General features: G+C 44.2%; 1 protein-coding gene across 1 annotated transcript in view; it reads right to left on the reverse strand.

Moving 5' to 3' along the window:
* Positions 1-18,201, reverse strand: part of LOC146187342 (uncharacterized) — a 272,734-nt gene that overhangs the window by 10,905 nt on the left and 243,628 nt on the right. Inside the window, exons 4-6 of the mRNA XM_084607651.1 lie at positions 8,625-8,752; positions 6,842-7,107; positions 4,699-4,765 (exon numbers count right to left, since the gene is read on the reverse strand). Coding sequence (XP_084463777.1) covers positions 4,699-4,765; positions 6,842-7,107; positions 8,625-8,752 — 461 coding nt within the window. The remainder of the gene's footprint in view (positions 1-4,698; positions 4,766-6,841; positions 7,108-8,624; positions 8,753-18,201) is intronic.

Here is an 18,201-nt window from a genome sequence, read left to right on the forward strand (position 1 = left end):
CCCGACCTAGCGGCGTGGCTTTCGACTCTGAGAGCAGAGCCCGAGTCCCGTGAGAACCCCCACAAACCGCTGATATTATTCATCCATCCACACCTGTCTGGGACTACCCAGCGATGCTTCCTACACATATCAAAACAGGAGGTGTTCAATCAATAATTTAATCTCTAAAACCTACAGCTCTGGTGCCCAGTCTAACCAATGTGAAATTTTTAAAGAATACGAGTTGTTGTTCCTCTACTTTTCTAACCATGATTTTTCAACAGTGGCTCGAAAAATGTTCTCTGCCTGCCGAATGGAAGGTAGGCAACGTGATACCACCCTATAATTCAGGTGACAAGCATTCTCCATACAACTACCATTTTATTTCTCTTACTAGTATTCAATGTAAAATTTTGGAAGATTTACTTGCTTCAAATCTTGCTAGCTTTCTTGAAACTAAATAATGTTTTTTCCAGCATCGAAATATGGCTTTCACAAAACATACTCATGCAAAACACAACTAGTATCATTCACGCATTAGCGAAATATCATCCTTGACCGCTCTTCATTCACCGACTACACATTTTTAGATTTTTTTGACAGCATTCGATAAAGTTAATTCCTTAATGTTTAAATTGCGTTGACTGAATATTGATTTCAAACTGCTTGCATGGCTCGAGAGCTTTCTTTTCAACCGCTCACAATTTGTTTCAGCTAATGACTAAAACTTAAAACACAGTCAAGTAGAGTCCGATGTGTCTCAATGGTCCATGCTTGGCCCTCTTTATTTACAATAATAATTTACCTTCCCGTCTTTCTTCTAAAATTCACTTATTTGCAATGACTGTGTACTATTCAGGGAAATAGCATCTGTTACTGACATATCTGCTATTGAAACTGACCTTGACGCCTTTTCTGCTTGGTGCCAATTATGATGAATGTGATTACACGTCAAAAAATGCAAATTTCTGCGTGTGTCTCGAACTTCTAACGAACTGCTTTCTTACCATCTTAATGTTGTCCCTCTTGATCCAGTTTCTGCTTACAAGCATCTTGGTATCCATATTACTACAAACCTTATCTGGTCCGTACACATTTCTTAAGTAATTAATGACGCTATTTGTATGCTGGATTATTTAAAGCAAGATTTCTCAAAAGGACCTTCTTCTATAAAGCTGCAATTATATGAATCACTACTCCGCTCAAAGCTCGAATATGGTGCAGCAGTTTGGGATTCCTTTGAGCAAAACTTAGAAAGGATAAAAACAACTTGGGCATTTTATTCTCTCTAATTTTGACCGAACTGCCAGCATATCTACAATGAAATGAAGCCTTATTCAGCCACCTTTCTAATCTCGCCATGAAATCCTTAGACTTTCAATTTTTCACTGCATATACCACCATACTTCCATTCGTGATGAGCTGAAATCCCCGCCGCCAATAAAATTATTGAGGTTAGACCTCACTAATGAAGTTTATATTTCATTATGCAAAACTAATGCTTTATTTCAGTCGTTCCTACCAAGCACATCTGATGAGTAAAATCGTCTTCCCGCTACAATTGCTAATATTCCTGATAACCAACGTTTTAAACCGCTTTACATAACATTGTATAAATAGGAACATTCATTTTTGTACTGTCATTTGCCATGCTGTATTATTTCACTGTATGCCTTCGTTCATATAACATTCATCAGCAATTGATGAGGTAATTAGATGATACTGTGTGATTAGAACCCATTATTTTTTAACACCAATTATTTTGCTGCATTTCGCATTTTTGTATCCCTTTGTCACCCCTCCCCTCTCTAATGCCTCTGCCCTCAGGGTATACGAAATAAACAAATAAATCTCTGGCTCCGCACAGGACACCATCGGAAACCGACCCTGGTAACATTTAATGCTAGAACTCTAGCTAGTAAGGCTAGATTAGCAGTGACGTTAGATGAACTAGAGAGTATGAAATGGGATATCACAGGGCTCAGCGAGGTTAGGAGGCCAAATGAGGCATATACTGTACTGAGGGAAGCACATATATTCTGTTATCGAGATTTACCAGACAGATAAAAACTAGGAGTAGGGTTCTTGTCAATAAGGATATATTTGGTAATATTGATAAATTCTATGGCATTAATGATAGGTTGCCATGCATTGTAATTAAGCCTAATAAGTGGTGTAAGGTGAAGTTTGTACAGACATATGCGCCTACATGTAGTCATGATGACCAGGCAGTCGAAAGCTTTTAGAAGGAGTAATAATCAGCAATGGGGAAAGTAAAACCCCAGTATAGCGTATTCATGGACGACGTCAATGCCAAGGTAGGCAAAAAGCAAGCTGGAGACCAGGAAATGTGAAAGTACGGCACTGGGTCAAGGAAAAGAAGTGGAAAGTTATTATTTGAGTTTGCTGAACGCAATAAATTACGTATCATGAATATCTTCTTCGGCAAACAGAAGGACCATAATCGGAAATGGAAAATCCCTAATGGGGAGACATAATAAATTAACGTCATGCTGGACTCTAACCATGGCATTGTGCAGGAAAAGTGCGATGCAGTGACCACAGCATGGTGAGGTTTCGAATTAAGCTTGATTTGAACATAGAACGAAACAGATTAGTGAAGAAGAATTCCATCAGGATTCTAAGAAGAAAAGTGGAACAATTGAGGGGCTCACGCTGCAGAATATATATTCACCCTTAACCGAGGATGCCGACTTTATTGTAGAAGCGATGAATGATACCTTCAGAGATATCATTACTGAGTGCGCGGTAGAAAAGGTAGGATAGTCAGAGAGAATAACAGTAAACTACACAAGTAGTCGAAAGGATTAATTAAAAAATGCCGAAGTCTGAAAGATTATAACCAAACAGACAGGATAAAACTGACAGATATCAAAGCTAATCAATAAGCGCACGGTGACCGTCATAAGGAAGTAATGTACGGAGAGAATCACGCGTGCTCTAAAGAACGGGGCCATCCTTAAAGCGGTGATGAGGAAATTGGGCATATGCAAAACTCAGATGTATCCGCTAAGGGACAAGGTGGGCAATGTGGACAATGTCATCGCGAATATGATAAAATAGGCAAAGTAGCCGAATAGCTCTGTACTGATCTCTATAGTAGCCAAATTACTCAGGACAATAATGAGATGGGCAGTAGTGAAAAGCAATCAGATGTTCCGCCAGTGACGAAGGACAAGGCTAAGAAAGCTTTAGAAGCTATGAAAAGGAGGAAGGAAAGCAGCTGGGGAGGACCAGCTAACTACATTTTGTGGAAGGACGAGGGAGATATTTTGCTAGGAAAACTGGCCATCCTGTATACGAAATGCATGGCGTCACGACGGTACCGGTATAACGAAAGAACACTACATTATCTTCATTCATAACAAAGGAGACGCTAAGAACTTGAAAAAAAAAACTACAAACCAATCCGCTTTTTATCTGTTACGTATAAGGTAATCGATAACCGAATCAGGACAACCTTAGTCTTCAATCAAGCAAAAGATCAGGCAGGATATCGGAAAGGTTACTTTACTATCGATCATATTCCTACCATCAACCGTGTGACAGAAAAATGTCCGGAATAGAGCTAACCCTTATAAATAGCATTTATTTATTACGAAAAAGCATTTCACTCATAGAAACCTCTGGAGTCATGCAGGCATTGCGAAATCAGGGGGTAGACGAGCCATACGTGAAAGTACTGGAAGATATCTACCATGGCTGCACAGCAACCATAGTTCTGCATAAAGAAAGTAACAAAATTCTCATAAATAAAGATTTTAGGGAATAAGACACAATCTCCCCAGTATTATTCAGAGCTTGCTTAGAGGAAGTATTCAGAGATATGGGAGCAGTTTGGGATAAGGGTTGATGGAGATTATAGCGCAATAATCTGCGATTTGCTGATGTTATTGTATTGCTAAGGAACTCAAGGGATGAAGTGCAAAGAATGGTTGATACGTAGACAGGAAAAGCAGAAAGGTAGGCCTGAAAATCAATATGCACAGGAGTAAGGTGATGTTCAACAGCCTCCGGAAGGGACAGCAATTTAGAATAGGCAGCGAAGCACTGGAAGTGGTCCATGAAAGTGACCATGAAAGTGAAATAACTAGGAGAATAAGATTTGGATAGAGGACATTTGGCAAATATTCGCAGATTACGACTAGCAGCTTAATAGTATAGAACAGTCTGATTTTATCTGTACCCTTTCAACCCCATATTTGACTATGGGGATGAAACGTGGAGGCGAACGAAAAGGATTCTACTCAAGTTGAGGACAACGCGAGGGCTAATGAAACGAAAAATGGTAGGTGTAACGTTAAGAAATAGTAAGCGTGTAGAGGGGCCAGAAGAACTTGAGCTAATGACACAAATAAAGAAGAAAAAATGGGCATGGGCAGGGCATGTAGCGTGAAGAGCGGATAACTGATGGTAGCTTAAGGTAACAAATTGAATTCCAAGGGAAGGAAAGCGTAGCAGGGGGCGGCAGAAAGTTAGGTGGGTGGATGAGGTTAAGAAATTTGCAGGGGTCAAGTGAATGCAGCTAGCACGAAACGGGACCGGGTTAATTGGAGGAATATGGGAAAGGCCTTCACATTGATAGTGGGTATAGTGCGGCTGATGCTGATGAGGATGATTATGCCGCCACTCGAAATTACAATTCCGTATTACAAAAAAAAACATGAAATCGTATGTCGTGGCTGCTGGCTGTCTTACCTATTCGTTTGTGCAAAGCTCTTGTGACATCTTCTTCAGTCATTCCGAGTGCAATAAGAGTCTGGATCTGCGCGCGAGAAACAAGAAGAAATAATTAGCACAGCCTCAAAGGACTCTTTCTTGTGGATGAAGTCAACAAATATCTTCGCTAAGGAAGAAATATCAGATAAAGAACAGCTCTTTCGAAACTGGCAAGGACATAGGGATTGCGGAGAACATGAAACCCCAGTAAGATATTGCTTCTCGTCAATGCAGAAAAGTATATTTTTAGAGCGCACTCCATTACGGCGATTATAGTCGGAATCCTTTATCCCTCATGAGTGGTCGGGAGTTTCACAATACACTTTCTCATTGTTGACATACATAAAACAAGTGTGATTATAAGGGAACCAACATCTGATAAGTTCGAAACACGAACTAACCATGAGTTCGAGAGCGGAAGAAATGCGTGATGTGACGCAACAAGTAAAGTTGCCCTTTTAAAATTGTGTACTCGTGTATTTCTTCTTGATCTCTTTGTAGAACTCGTGCGATGTTTTAAAAATGCTCAATGTACACACGGCCAAATCTTTAACGGTGCTGTATGACCGTCTACTGCGAAGACGTAGGAGATGATAAGGCAAGTGAGTGCAAGGGCTCGCCCACAATTCCTGCTGCTGCAGTGTGCCTCGTCTTTCAGGCTGTTCTAAGTAGTGCGAGCAGCCTCCACCTGCAATCGGCTGGTAGGCATCGACGCACCAAGACGCTTGTACTACCTCTTTTTATCCGCTGCCTATAATGCGGATAATATCTGCAAATAACACATTTGCGATGACAAACTTAGCACACCTAATGAATATTTTCACTCTTTACATTCGCAATAAATTACTGTCGAGGGCGTTAAATGTCGGCTCATTATTCAATTTCTAAAGAAACATCCCGAGACGTACCCGAAAATGGAACCGGGGACAGGTTATAAATTTGCAGCAATCAAGCACCGATCAGACGCAACAAGCGCTCGAACTCGGGCATGAACCTTGATTCGACGGCTTACTTCCGACGGAGCAGAACAGGAAAGCAGACGACACATAGCTCGAGCAGCACGATTGCGCCGCCACGCTCGTTTCCTCTCCCGAATTCGGCTTGCTTCAACTCGCCGGCGCTGCCCCGGCAAGTCTACCGTCGCGCAGTGCACTAAAAGAATTGTCAGGGCGTACAATCCGTTTTGTTGCAAACGTTTGTTTAATGTTTTTGTATTAATGATAAAAGTTGTATTGCCGAAAACAGTTGCGATTTTTATGCTGTGTTATCCTTTGGTTAGACGTCCTAGGTCGCGAAATTAGACATGGTGTTCGGGTCTAAACAACGTTTGAAAAAAAAAAATTAATGCGGCACGTAAGCAACCTTGAACTGCTGTTCCTTCCAACTAAAACAAAAGCATGCCGAATTGCCCAACAAATCTGAGCCAGGCGTGCTAGAATTTTCTTTTTTCTGCAATACCGTGCCTTGGAGTGTTAAACTGCAGCCACCTGCCGCAACGAGTCTCTCTTTGCACAGTGCTGTGCCTTGTGCTTCTTGGTAACCGGAATGCAGTGGTGGTCGCTTCTAGGCTTATTAAATGAACAAGCTTTGTTTTCGCTATGCTGCTATCAATGCTTACTCCTGGGGCACTGAACTCTGAAACTGAAAGAAAAAATAAATATCCCAGCTATTTAATGCGGCAACAGTGGTAACTCATGCCAAAGCACGTGCCACTGGGTGAACTTACGTTCGTTAATTTTCTAGTGGCGAGGGCGATTTTTTCGTCTTAATATGGGGAACACTGATGTTGGCTGTTTATCATTGACCTGGGTGTGGTCCATATTAATTGTATAGTAATTTTAGTCCATTTTAGCCGGGATCCATTTTCGGATGACCGGGGGCCTTATTTCTGGGGTAGCCCGGGCATATGGTCAAAGGTTATGTCCACCATAGAGTACACTGGACGCTGATTGACTCACATGATACTACAGTTCTGTTTAACTCTAAAACATCATGTTGCTATGAGCAGATTTACAAGATTAAATCAAGGACAGGCCTCAAATATAGCCCCCTTTTTGCAGCTTCGGTCGTGAAGCTATGGTTCTGAAGAGAGAGAGAGAAGAAGAGAGAGGCGTGATGGCACCTTTTTTAGGTCGAGGGAGGTACCCTGTTCTTCCTGATGCGATGCTCCTCTGTCGGAGAAGCGTCCGTAAGAGCGCAGTCCATGGGGTTTCATAGAGCGAGCCGCTACTGCGGCCGTGTTCAGCGCAGCTGTTGCCTTCGACTCGAGCCGGCGCCACTGGTCTCGCAGCTGCCTCGCCAGGGGGTCATCGCCTTCGTCTCGAAAGAGGTTGGGCTGCGTCACTGCGTCAGGTCGCCCCACACCACGGACTTCGTCTTGCACCGACTCTGAAAGGCGAGAACTGTCAGTGGAACAGGCAGGGTCGCGACGAAGCTCTTCATCTCTCTAAGCACAACCGATGACGCGCTCTTGCAATAAATTAGTGTAACGGAGACAAGAAGCTTGTTGCAGCAATTTCGCACATCAGTAAGATGGAGCGCAACATTAACAAAGGCGGTGGTCGCTTCAGCTCGAAGATCGTTTCTAAAATCGCATAAACTTGCAAACAAATTTGCTCCATGGTGATGAGACGGCCATCAAATAGTGGTGGTAATTGTGAGCGATGCCGTTGGCTGGGTGTCTGTTTTGATTTTATAAAATATGCCTGTAAAAGGCGGGTCCATCGTCATAGCCAAACTTGGCGGTGTTTCAAACAGGACGCGGATAAGCACATATAGAGGTCGAAAAACTCTGAAGGAAACTCTGAAGGTCGAAAGCTCTGAAGGAAACGACTCAGATTAGGAGTGAGTGAGCATTCAGAGACCAGAAGGGTATTTGAAGTCTGTGTGTTCTGTCCACAGAGTCATCGTAACAAACGTCCGAAAGTCTGTTCCTTTCCTCCCTGAAAAGTTGATAGTCTTCGTTTATGTGCGTCTTCGCTAATACGGATGAACGGGCTTGTTGGCCATTCATCGTGATAGAACAGCGCTTGCGCTGTGTTGCCTTCCTGGTTATTATCCTAGCTGCGCTGGTTTACCACTATGTGCATCTTGACTCTTCTTAGTCCTTGCCTCGGTAGCGCAGATTATGTTTGTGATTATATTTGAGCTTATGTTTATGATTATGAAGCCGGGTATCCAAACATATTCACGGGACGTGAAAGAAGAACTCATCTGGAATTCATCCCTCCTATGTTACCGCACTGCATTACCAGCCACTGTGAAGCAAGACGGGGGAAATCTGGCGACAAAAGCTTTTGAAGAAGTTTGTTGTTCGCAGTAGATCACGGTACAGTGATTCCTCTCCCTCTGGAAGAAGTGTTTGACGTCCAAACTGCAATAAATCGGGAAAATAATGCTAGCGACTGCATGCGCATCACCCACATTCTTTCGTGCAGCTTGACTATTACGATAGAACAATTTTCCCCTTTAGTTCCTGCTGTTACTGAGATCACTGAGGGTTGGCAGTGGCATGGAGCCAATTAGGCCTATATATTGACTCGCTGCCACCGGGAACGGTAGTCGAGTACCACATCGAGGACGTATATGGTTAACACTCAAAACGGCACTGCACCCAGGCAACCTGCTCCTTAGGGTTTCCTAAAAATAATCCGTGACATTCTGCTATAAAATTCCTCTTGCTTTAGTGCCTAAAATTGTTTCCAAACCTTCCTTTAATAGCAAGAAAAAAAAATAATAAAAAAAAGAATTCCTGATAAAATCATAAATGCATAAAACGAAATAGTGCACGCATAGTGGTTGCGGATTAATCAGATGTAGGTGTCCTGTTTTGCTTGACTTGCAGGCCGGAACTGCATTCGTAACCTTAGCCTGACCAAGTGCTAAGACGAGGCTGGCCAACACACCTTGCGTCGTCGTCCTCGCTCCCTTGCCCGAAGAAGACGGCGACGGAGGCGGACTTATTTGGCCCGTGGTGGGAACGGTCTGTTCCTGCTGGAAGGATTCATGTCCCGCCGATGGGGGCGGCGATGACCTGAAAATGAACACATCCCGACCAGAAAATGTGACAAGAGTCATCACTACCCAGGTGCTAAGGAGAAGAAACTCAAGTGGGACATGTAAGAAGATGGCATTCTATAGTGCAGAAATGCATGAATAGGAACGGTAGGCAACAGTGGTTCCTAAGCGAATAAGCGGAGAGCATTTTCTCGGAACAAACACGGTATATGGATCATCCACAAAACGTTCGAATAGAGGCATTTGACAAGAAGCACGCCTCTCAAATTAGTAAGGCAAATAGTACATTTTGCTCCAACTGAAAGCTTGCCGCTGAATTTTAACGATATGCTTAGGCATCTAAAAATACAATGGAGTTCATACGCTCAAATGCCAATGACGAGGCCGAGTGGCCCACGAACGTCACAACCAAGACATAGTATAAAAACAGCGTAGTGACTAAGCGCATGATGCCAGAGGAAGCCCCAGAAACTGCACGGTGATACAATAGAAAGTGCCACTGTCAATATCTTAGGGATGGTATGTGAATGATCACGCTAGATACTTGCAGAAACCTTACAAAAGCGTCAATTTATTTATTTATCGGTCCGGTCAAGACCAAGATAGAAATGGTAAAGGCAATACCGACAGCCAAAACTGAACGCAACAATAAAACGACAGCACCTACCGTCAAGTCGGTGAAAAGTTGAAACACTTCATTAATAGAATTGATATTCTCGCAGAAAACAAATGAAAATGCGCGAGAATCTCCATGCCACTAAACACAGAACAATGTGAGAGCATATTTAACACAGATGCAAAAGCGCATTATATCAGGCACTATAGACAAGCAATTCATGAAAATGAGTAGCGAACACATGTACAATTGATGCAAGCTCTACATGTTCTGCTAATTTATTTCAGTCTCGCGGAGTGGATAGAAAGAAGTAATGCTGGTAGCACTGTTTAGCAAAGTTTTGTTTTTTAACATGCCTAGGATGGTCACCCCGAGTAACACGAGAAGTACATTCGCTTATTTATTCGTGCTTATCGGTGTGTACTATGTTGTTCATAACAGGTGGTGACAGATCTGCTAATTCATTGCCTTCTACATCTCACCAGCTAAAATTCCACCATCGAACGACTCTTATACCAAAACGTGGTCCACAAACTACACCCAATCATTCGAAAGCTGGCATGTCGATGAAGTATAAGCAGGCTCGAACTTATTAGGACTGCATGAATATACGAAATTCTTCAAGGAAATTTATTGCCAAGCTGCTTTTTTATTGCTCTTTCAAGCGATAACCAAACATGCAGAGACGTAACGAGAGATGTTTAGCGCGACATCCACTTGCTGCAGCTCCTGTGTTCTCTTTCAGCAAAAATATTTTGCAAAGGAATTAAGATTACTGTCCTATGGTCGGATGAGAAGCGGCAGCTGCGACCTCGGCTTTCAGTAGAGTAAGAGTATGTAGATCGCGTATTTCAATAGTAAACATGAAAGGCTGTCAAAGCTCACGTAGAGAGTGTCAGAGAAATAGGGAAGGCAGAACGAGACTCTGCTCTGACAGTATTCACTGTAATCTTAGAGAGTTTTGAGAGCTACTGTAGCGCAGGCATACAAATGATACTCGGACACATGCGTACCTCGTTACAGAAAACTGCGCTGGTTTCCTCGTCAGCGGTGTTTAAACGGCACAGCGCGCTGCGCATATACGTCAGCCACAAACCGCGCCCGATCTGAACTAAGGCTATCCGACGTTAAGGCAGCTTCTGAATCGAACATGCCGTGCTCCGCCAAAGTTAACATATTCTTTATTTTCAACGATACGACCCTGCACGATGCTTATGCTGCCGGCTTCCAACACACGTGTGAGCGTTCTTGGTGTTTCGAAAAAATCTACGCGCAGAGACTTTTCGATGAGAACCTTCATAATCGGCCGCATTGCTTTCAGGCGACGGGCCGGATAATAATGGCAATGACTACATGTCCACTGCTTCGTCCAACCGCCCGTCAATGTACAGTGGAGCAGAGTCCATTTATAACGAACCAGATGGCAACACGGATTCCGCTAGTTATATCTGATATTCGTTCTAAGTGGATTTCCTATGTTATTATGACATGAAACTCAGGACGGGGCCACACCAGACGCGCAAAGTCAGATCTCGGTCGCGTTCAGCTGCACCACTCCCACCTCTTCCACCACCAACACGCCATTCTTCCACTACGTCGTCATCGCTGCTCCGTGACATTTTACCTCTTTGAAACCGAAGCCCGCGGGCAGTCATGCTGTCGCTTGAGAGTTACGTGTCTTCAGACAAGCGATGTGTGAGAGTTCAATTCCCGCAGAACGGCGACAAGTTGTAATGCGCGCAATTACGTAATGCCACTAATTCTGACGACAACAACGTAAGGGCCATCTTAGTGGGCCAGTAGAATTCGATGGAATGTCATAAAGCGTTCCCTGGTCTATTAAAAACTGAAAATAAAATACAAGCTTTACATTTGGGATCAGCATCGAGAGGAGCGCCGAGAGATACCGCAGGGCGGAGACAAAACTACCCAGCAAGGCTTCTCCACAGAATGCCTGAAGTGTTGCAGATAAAATCACACAGCTGAATCTATATTAATATTCTGCACTCCGCACGTAGCTACTATTACAGAACCGGTTCAATTCCCAATGAGTGTATTGCTCTTCCCTGCTATAAAATGTTCAAGTTGGACAGGGTCCCAAGGAGAGGGGGGGGGGGGGGGGGGGGGGGGGGGGTGTAGCTGCAGTTCTGATGTCATCATTTAGAGCTGGAAGAAAATCTGTGGCTTTTCAGAAGCAGTATGGTGCAAAGTAACATTACCTGACACTGTGTTCATAGTAGGAGGCATTTACAGGGTTCCCGCTATCACGCCTGAGTTCCTAGACGAATTAAACGCTTTTTTTGTGCACTCATTTGAACGATAGCTAGAGGCTAATAATGAATGTTGATTTTATCTACCCCAAATAAATTAAAAAACTCTCTCGTCCGGACACACAGAAGTCATGAGTGCTGTAAAACGCTTGAAAATGATGTTTTGCCATAACGTGAGGCAAATAGTTTAAGCAAATACACGAGAAACTCCATATTCCCAGTAATTACTCGACCTTGTGTTCCTATCCTGCAAAATAGCTGCTATGCTAGTACGGTGTCAGTCGAGCCAAGAATATCAGCCCACAGAATGGTATCCCTGGATATATTATACCCATCGGCCCACACATTTGCCGGCGGCCATCTATTCCTAATCTGGTAAAAGACTGCGCTCGGGCTAACGATGCATGAATAATTGATGTCTTAAGCTTCTCATTTAGAGAACTTGAGCTTGAGTCATCCAGTGAGTCTGTTGAGGAACTGTGGCAGTGTTTTAAGGGTATCGTTAAACGTTGCCTAGACGCATTCATTCCAACTCGCATGAAAAAGACGGGGCAACAAATCCTTTGGGTAACTGGGAGAAATATCCGCAGGAAACGTGGAATAAAACGGTTACGCAGGAAGAAACGAAACTCAGCCGAAGTATTCAATTTTCGCGCACAACTGTAACAAGGTTTAAGGGAATTAAAAAAATAATAGTACTTTAACGAAACGCTACCAGGTTCACCGCAGGAATTCTATACATACTTCAGCGATAAAAAAGGAGCAGTCGACCAGATAATATAAGTGGATTCGAAATGATTACGTGAAAGACGCAGATAGCAGACTGTTGCAATGTGTTCTTTAAGTTACGTTTTACGGAAAAACTGACAGATCTCGGAAACGATGAGCGCGATGATTCGGGCGTCTGTGCAATGGGCCCTCTAGAAAGCGCCCAACCGGGCATTATCCAATAAGTGTTTGCGCTGGATAAAAAAAAAGTGACAAGCGGACCAGATGGTATTCCTAGTGAATGTTGACGGCGATATGCGAAATGGATATCATTTTATCTAACAGTAATCTTTCGAAAGCCCCTGGAAACCTATTCAGTAACTCAAGATTGGCACAGCGCTGTTGTAATGCCTGCTTTTAAATCTTGCAGTCGAAGGCAAATTACGAACTATCGTCCAATATCGCTCACGTCTACGATTTACAAGGTTATAGAGCATGCAATAGCAAACTATATCATTCACCTCCTTGAGCCAAATAACTTCTGTTCCGCACGGCATGGATCCCGATGTAGTTTATCCACTGTTTCACAACTCATTGAAACGATTAATGATTTCTATTTAGCTTTAGAGGCCCGCGAACTAACTGACGTCACTTGCATAGATTTTGCCAAGGAATTTCATAAGGTTCCGCACGGTAAATTGCTGCCTAAACTTCAGGATGCCGGCATCGCTTCAGACATTGTAAACATGATAGCAGCTTACTTGTTTGGACATATACAGTCTATCCGATAGAAAACTGTATATCTAGTTCAATAGAAGTTCTGTCTTGTGTTCTGCAAGGACCACTGTTTGACCGTGGTTGTTTTTGGTTTAAATCAATCACATTCCCTGTGTTGTTGAATCACCTTTAAAGGTATAACTTTTTGCCGATGATTTCCTAATTTACTCCAGCGTGAGCGATGCAACTGATCAAATTAAAATCGATGCCTCGAAGGTTTATATGACCGTTGCGTAAAGTGGGGGAATGGATAATAATTATTCTAAGTAGCCGTTTGCTTATATCACAAAAAAATAAAATCAAACTTTTTTATGACTGAAAAATTGGTGAAAACTGTTTGTTGAATGTGCGTAGCTTTAAGTATTTAGGAGCAATTATTTATGATGATCTGTGCTGGCGTTTCCATGTGGAGGAGGTCTGGTCTAAAGCCTATCGAAAGCTGTGGTGTTTGAGAAAAAATTGCTGCATGCACCAAAACCCTGAAGCTAATTGCATACAAGACATTTATACGCCCGGGTTTAAAGTATGGCTCCTCCGTTTGGAGCCCTCACCAAGTGTACTTGCGAAATAAAGTCGAAAAAATTCGTAGAACTGTAGTGCGTTTTGTTTGTTCGCGTTACCGGAGAATCGATTCTGTAGCAGACATGTGACATGTTGCGACCTGTAGCTGCTCTAAACACGACGAGAAAACAAATTCATAAACTGTTTTTTAAATCCCCAGGAATGAAATAAAAATAAACAAAGAAACATAAATATCCCCCCCCCCCCCCCCCCGCAACCCTCTAAAACACAGTGGTCGCTTAAACCACAATGCTGCAATACGTCCTTATAAGCCCGCCTAGATGGTCTTCAAAACGCTTTTTTTCCTTCATGTATTAATGTGTGGAATGGCCTTTCATAAAATACTGTAGCAGCTAAAGGTGCCAAAGAGTTTGAGAGCCGTTTGGAATTGTATTACAGGCAACTGGAGAATTGACAATTGATCATGATGCTATTATTTTGCGCATATTGTTAGTGCCTCACGAGTACGTCTAAATGCTGGTCCCGTTTTTCTTTCTCAGTGCTCATTACGCATTTTGCTCTGATAAGAGTATTTGATTGTGTATTCCTCTCTTGTAATAGCCCTCAAGTGAGGGCTACAGTAGTCTTAAATAGAATTGATAAAATTATTTCTTCTCTTCTTTGTATAATAAATACTATCATTGTTAAACGTAAAATCCCAACTTTATGATACCAGCCCGTGTGATCCCTGCGCCCAAAAAGGGCTATCTCCCAGAAATTCATAACTACACACCACAAAGCACACTTGCTGTCCACTCTATTGTTTGTCCTTGTCTTCAAAGCACTGTGCTTCCATGACAATATAAATGTTGCCTTGTTTTGCGCAAATATTAGAAAAACACGTGTTCAGGGAGTTTTCTGAATACACATGACATTATTTCTGATGGTCAGTACGGTTTCGTGGTAGGCAAAGGCACAAAGGATCTGTTAAAAGAGGTCTCGCACTTCTTGCACTCTACTTTCGCACTTAAGATAGCTTGCGGGCTTTCCCTAGATGTATCTAAAAGATTCGATTCAATAGAACATGAAATATATGTTACTTCAGAAATCGTATATCTACGGCTTCCAGTGTACTTTTCATGACTTTTTGAAAAGTTACCTGAGCCAATATTCTCATTTTGTTAGTATTTGTTAGCACAAGTTAGTGGTAGCATTTTGTTCGCACAAGTTCCCCCGTACAATTTAAATGACATGTTCCGCAGTGCTTCATCCGGTCATCCTTGTTGTTTAACCTGTTTGTCGCATAGCATAAAGTCACCCGCAGGAACTATTACAATGCGGGGTGGATGATGAGTCAGCACTCGTCAGTTTTTCCTGCTGCTGCAGCTTTTTAAGGCGAATGCATGCCTTATATGCCCGTATGCCAATCAATGACCAAGTACTAAATAGGAAGATTTAGTTAATATAAATAATAAATAATTATGGATTAATAAATAATTACTAGTTGCCAATTAGTTGATAATTACTCATTAAGTTGTAAATATATATTGATACGTGGCAAGGTTAGTGCACGAAGGTTAGTCCAGGATGACACAGAACACAAAGCACAGAAGCACAGCAGCGTCAACCTTCTTCTAGCACAAAACGTTGCTACCACTTTTTCTTCTGTGTCACTGTTGCTGATCATTGTCTTCTTTAACGTCTAGCGATGCAGGGCATATATGTCACATTACCCCCCCCCCCCCCCCCTTCACGAAAAGCACAGTCCCGGTGCGCACTAGGACGAGCTACTGCAGGGGTAGTACGGCTTCATTCTGGCGACATGAACAATCTCGGTGCGTGGCATAGAGGACTGTCTCGGCAGATGTACAGAGGCGATCTCGTATGTCACAGGAGTGACTGGCCGTAAAACACGGTAGGGTCCTGCGTAGCGTGGCAAGAGCTTCTCACACAGCCCAACTTTACGAGCGGGAGTCCAGAGCAAGACGAGAGAGCCCAGAGAGTAGTGGACATCCCGGTGGCGAGAATCATGGCGCCGTTTTTGAGAATTTTGGGAGGAGGCCAGCCGGCGGCGAGCAATAACACGGGCGGCGTCAGCTCGGGAGATGGCGTCACAAACGTAGAAACTGGCGTTAGCGGTGGGAGGCAGTAAGCTGCCAAAAGGAAGGCGAGTGTCGCGGCCGTATAGAAGATAAAACGGTGAGTAGCCCATTGTGTAGTGACGAGAGGAATTGTACGCGAACGTTACAAACGGCAAAGTAATATCCCAGTCACGGTGATCATTCGAGACATACATTGACAACATGTCCGTGAGCGTGCGGTTGAGGCGTTCGGTGAGGCGAGTCGTTTACGGATGGTAAGCGGTGGTAAAATAGTGCTTAATGGAGCAGTACCGAAGAATTTCGTCGACTACTCGAGCAAGAAAGCAACGGCCACGGTCAGTGAGCACCTGGCGTGGAGCTCCACGGAGCAGGATGACATTGTGAAGAAGAAACGCAGCCGCGTCAGTTGCACAGCTGGTGGGTATCGCTCGGGTGACAGCGTAGCGCGTAGTATAATCCGTCTCCACCGCAATACATTTATTCCTCGACGCAGAAATTGGGAAAGGCCCGAGGAGGTCAAGGCCAACTTGGGAAAACGGGTCTACTAGGATGTCGATCGGCTGCAGGGATCCAGCAGGCATAACCGAAGGCTTCTTCCGTCGCTGACACCGGCCACAAGAAGCCACGTAACGACGAACAGAGCGATAAAGGCCTGGCCAAAAGAAGCGGCGGCTGACGCCATCGTACGTACGAGGAGATACGCCAAGATGACCCGCTGTGGGTGCGTCGCGCCGCTGTTGAAGAACGGTGGTACGCAGGTGTTCGGGGACTACGAGCAGTAGCTTGGGGCCATCTGGTCGCATATTCTGTCGGTGAAGAACGGTGGTACGCAGGTGTTCGGGGACTACGAGCAGTAGCTTGGGGCCATCTGGTCGCATATTCTGTCGGTATATGGTGCCGTTGTGGAGCACAAACAAAGCAAGGGTAGCATCAAGGTGATCAGTGCTGAGGCAATTGATAATGCTGAAAAGCTTGGTATCTAAGTGCTGCCCAACGGACCAGGCGACCAGTAGGGTCCTTCAGCATAGAAAGCCAGCATAAGGCATGGTGGTTTGTGATGACTGAGAACGGGCGGCCAAACAAGTAAGGGCGAAACTTTGTAATGGCCCACACTAGGGCTAAACACTCACGTTCTGTGATCGAGTAATTTCGTTCAGCCACAGAAAAGAGGCGACTGGTATAAGCAATGACACGAGTGCGACCCATCTGCTGCTGAGCGAGTATGGCACCAATACCGTGACCACTGGCGTCGGTGCGTACCTCCGTTGGTGCCGAAGGATTGAAGTGTGCCAGGACGGACGGGTTGGTGAGGGCTGTTGTGAGCGCAGAAAAGGCTTGGGATTGCTCTTGGGTCCAACAAAACGGAGCATCGTTCTTCAAAAAATTGGTGAGTGGACGAGCCGTCTCCGCAAATTTGGGTACAAACCGCCGAAAATAGGAGCAAATCCCAAGAAAACTACGCACGTCACTGGTGCAACGGCGCATAGGAAATGCACTTACAGCACGTATTTTGTCTGAATCGGGTTGAACGCCGAGGGCGTCGACCACGTGACCGAGCACCTTAAATTCACATCGGCCGAAGCTACATTTCTTCGAGTTCAGCTGAAGACCAGCTCTTTGGAAGACGCCAAGAATGGCATCAAGGCGATGGAGATGGCTCTCCAATGTAGAAGAAAATACAATGACGTCATCAAGATAGCACAAGCACGTCGTCAATTTCAAGCCGCGCAGGAGAGAGTTCATCATGCGCTCGAATGAGGCGGGCAGATCACACAAGCCGAGAGGCATCACCTTGAATTGATACAGGCCATCGGGAGTGACGAAGGTGGTCTTCTATCGGTCCCGTTCGTCGACTGCGATCTGCTAATAACCGGAACGAAGGTCAATGAAAGAGAAATAGCTGACACCGTGCAAGCAGTTGAGGCTATCCTGTCGGTAATCACGCAGAATCTCCAGGTATTGTTCTTCTTTTTAACAAGCACGACAGGCGACGCCCAGGGACTGCTCGAAGACTCTATAATGTTTTTTGCTAACATCTTGTCCACTTCATCTTGTATGACGCGTCGTACAGAAATGGCGACTCGATAAGGTCTTCTGTGAATTGGGCGGGCGTCTCCGGTATCGATACGATGTGTAATGAGGGACATTTGTCCTAAGGGGAGGTCACCAAAATCGAAAATATCGCTGTACGAATTCAGAAGACACGTAAGTGCTGTAGCTCGGTCAGGGCGCAAGTTAGGTGCAAATATTCCTGATATGCGGGTCTCCGGGGGTGGGGACGGTGCAGGTCGTGTCGATTTTTTAGCAGTAGGGAGTAGGGTCAGGTAAAAGAGTGGCAACTGTGACATCAGACAGTGGGGTCAGTTCGGCGAGAGGAATGCCCTCAGGAAGAACGTGCACAAAAAGACCGACGTTCAAGACTGGAATATAAGCGTTGTTATTTTCTACGTGCACGATGTTATGAGGGAGAGCGATTCTACGCTGCAGTGCC

Source organism: Amblyomma maculatum, chromosome 6 (assembly GCF_055883805.1).
Source record: "Amblyomma maculatum isolate TAMU_Amacu chromosome 6, ASM5588380v1, whole genome shotgun sequence".
Lineage (NCBI taxonomy): Eukaryota > Metazoa > Arthropoda > Arachnida > Ixodida > Ixodidae > Amblyomma > Amblyomma maculatum.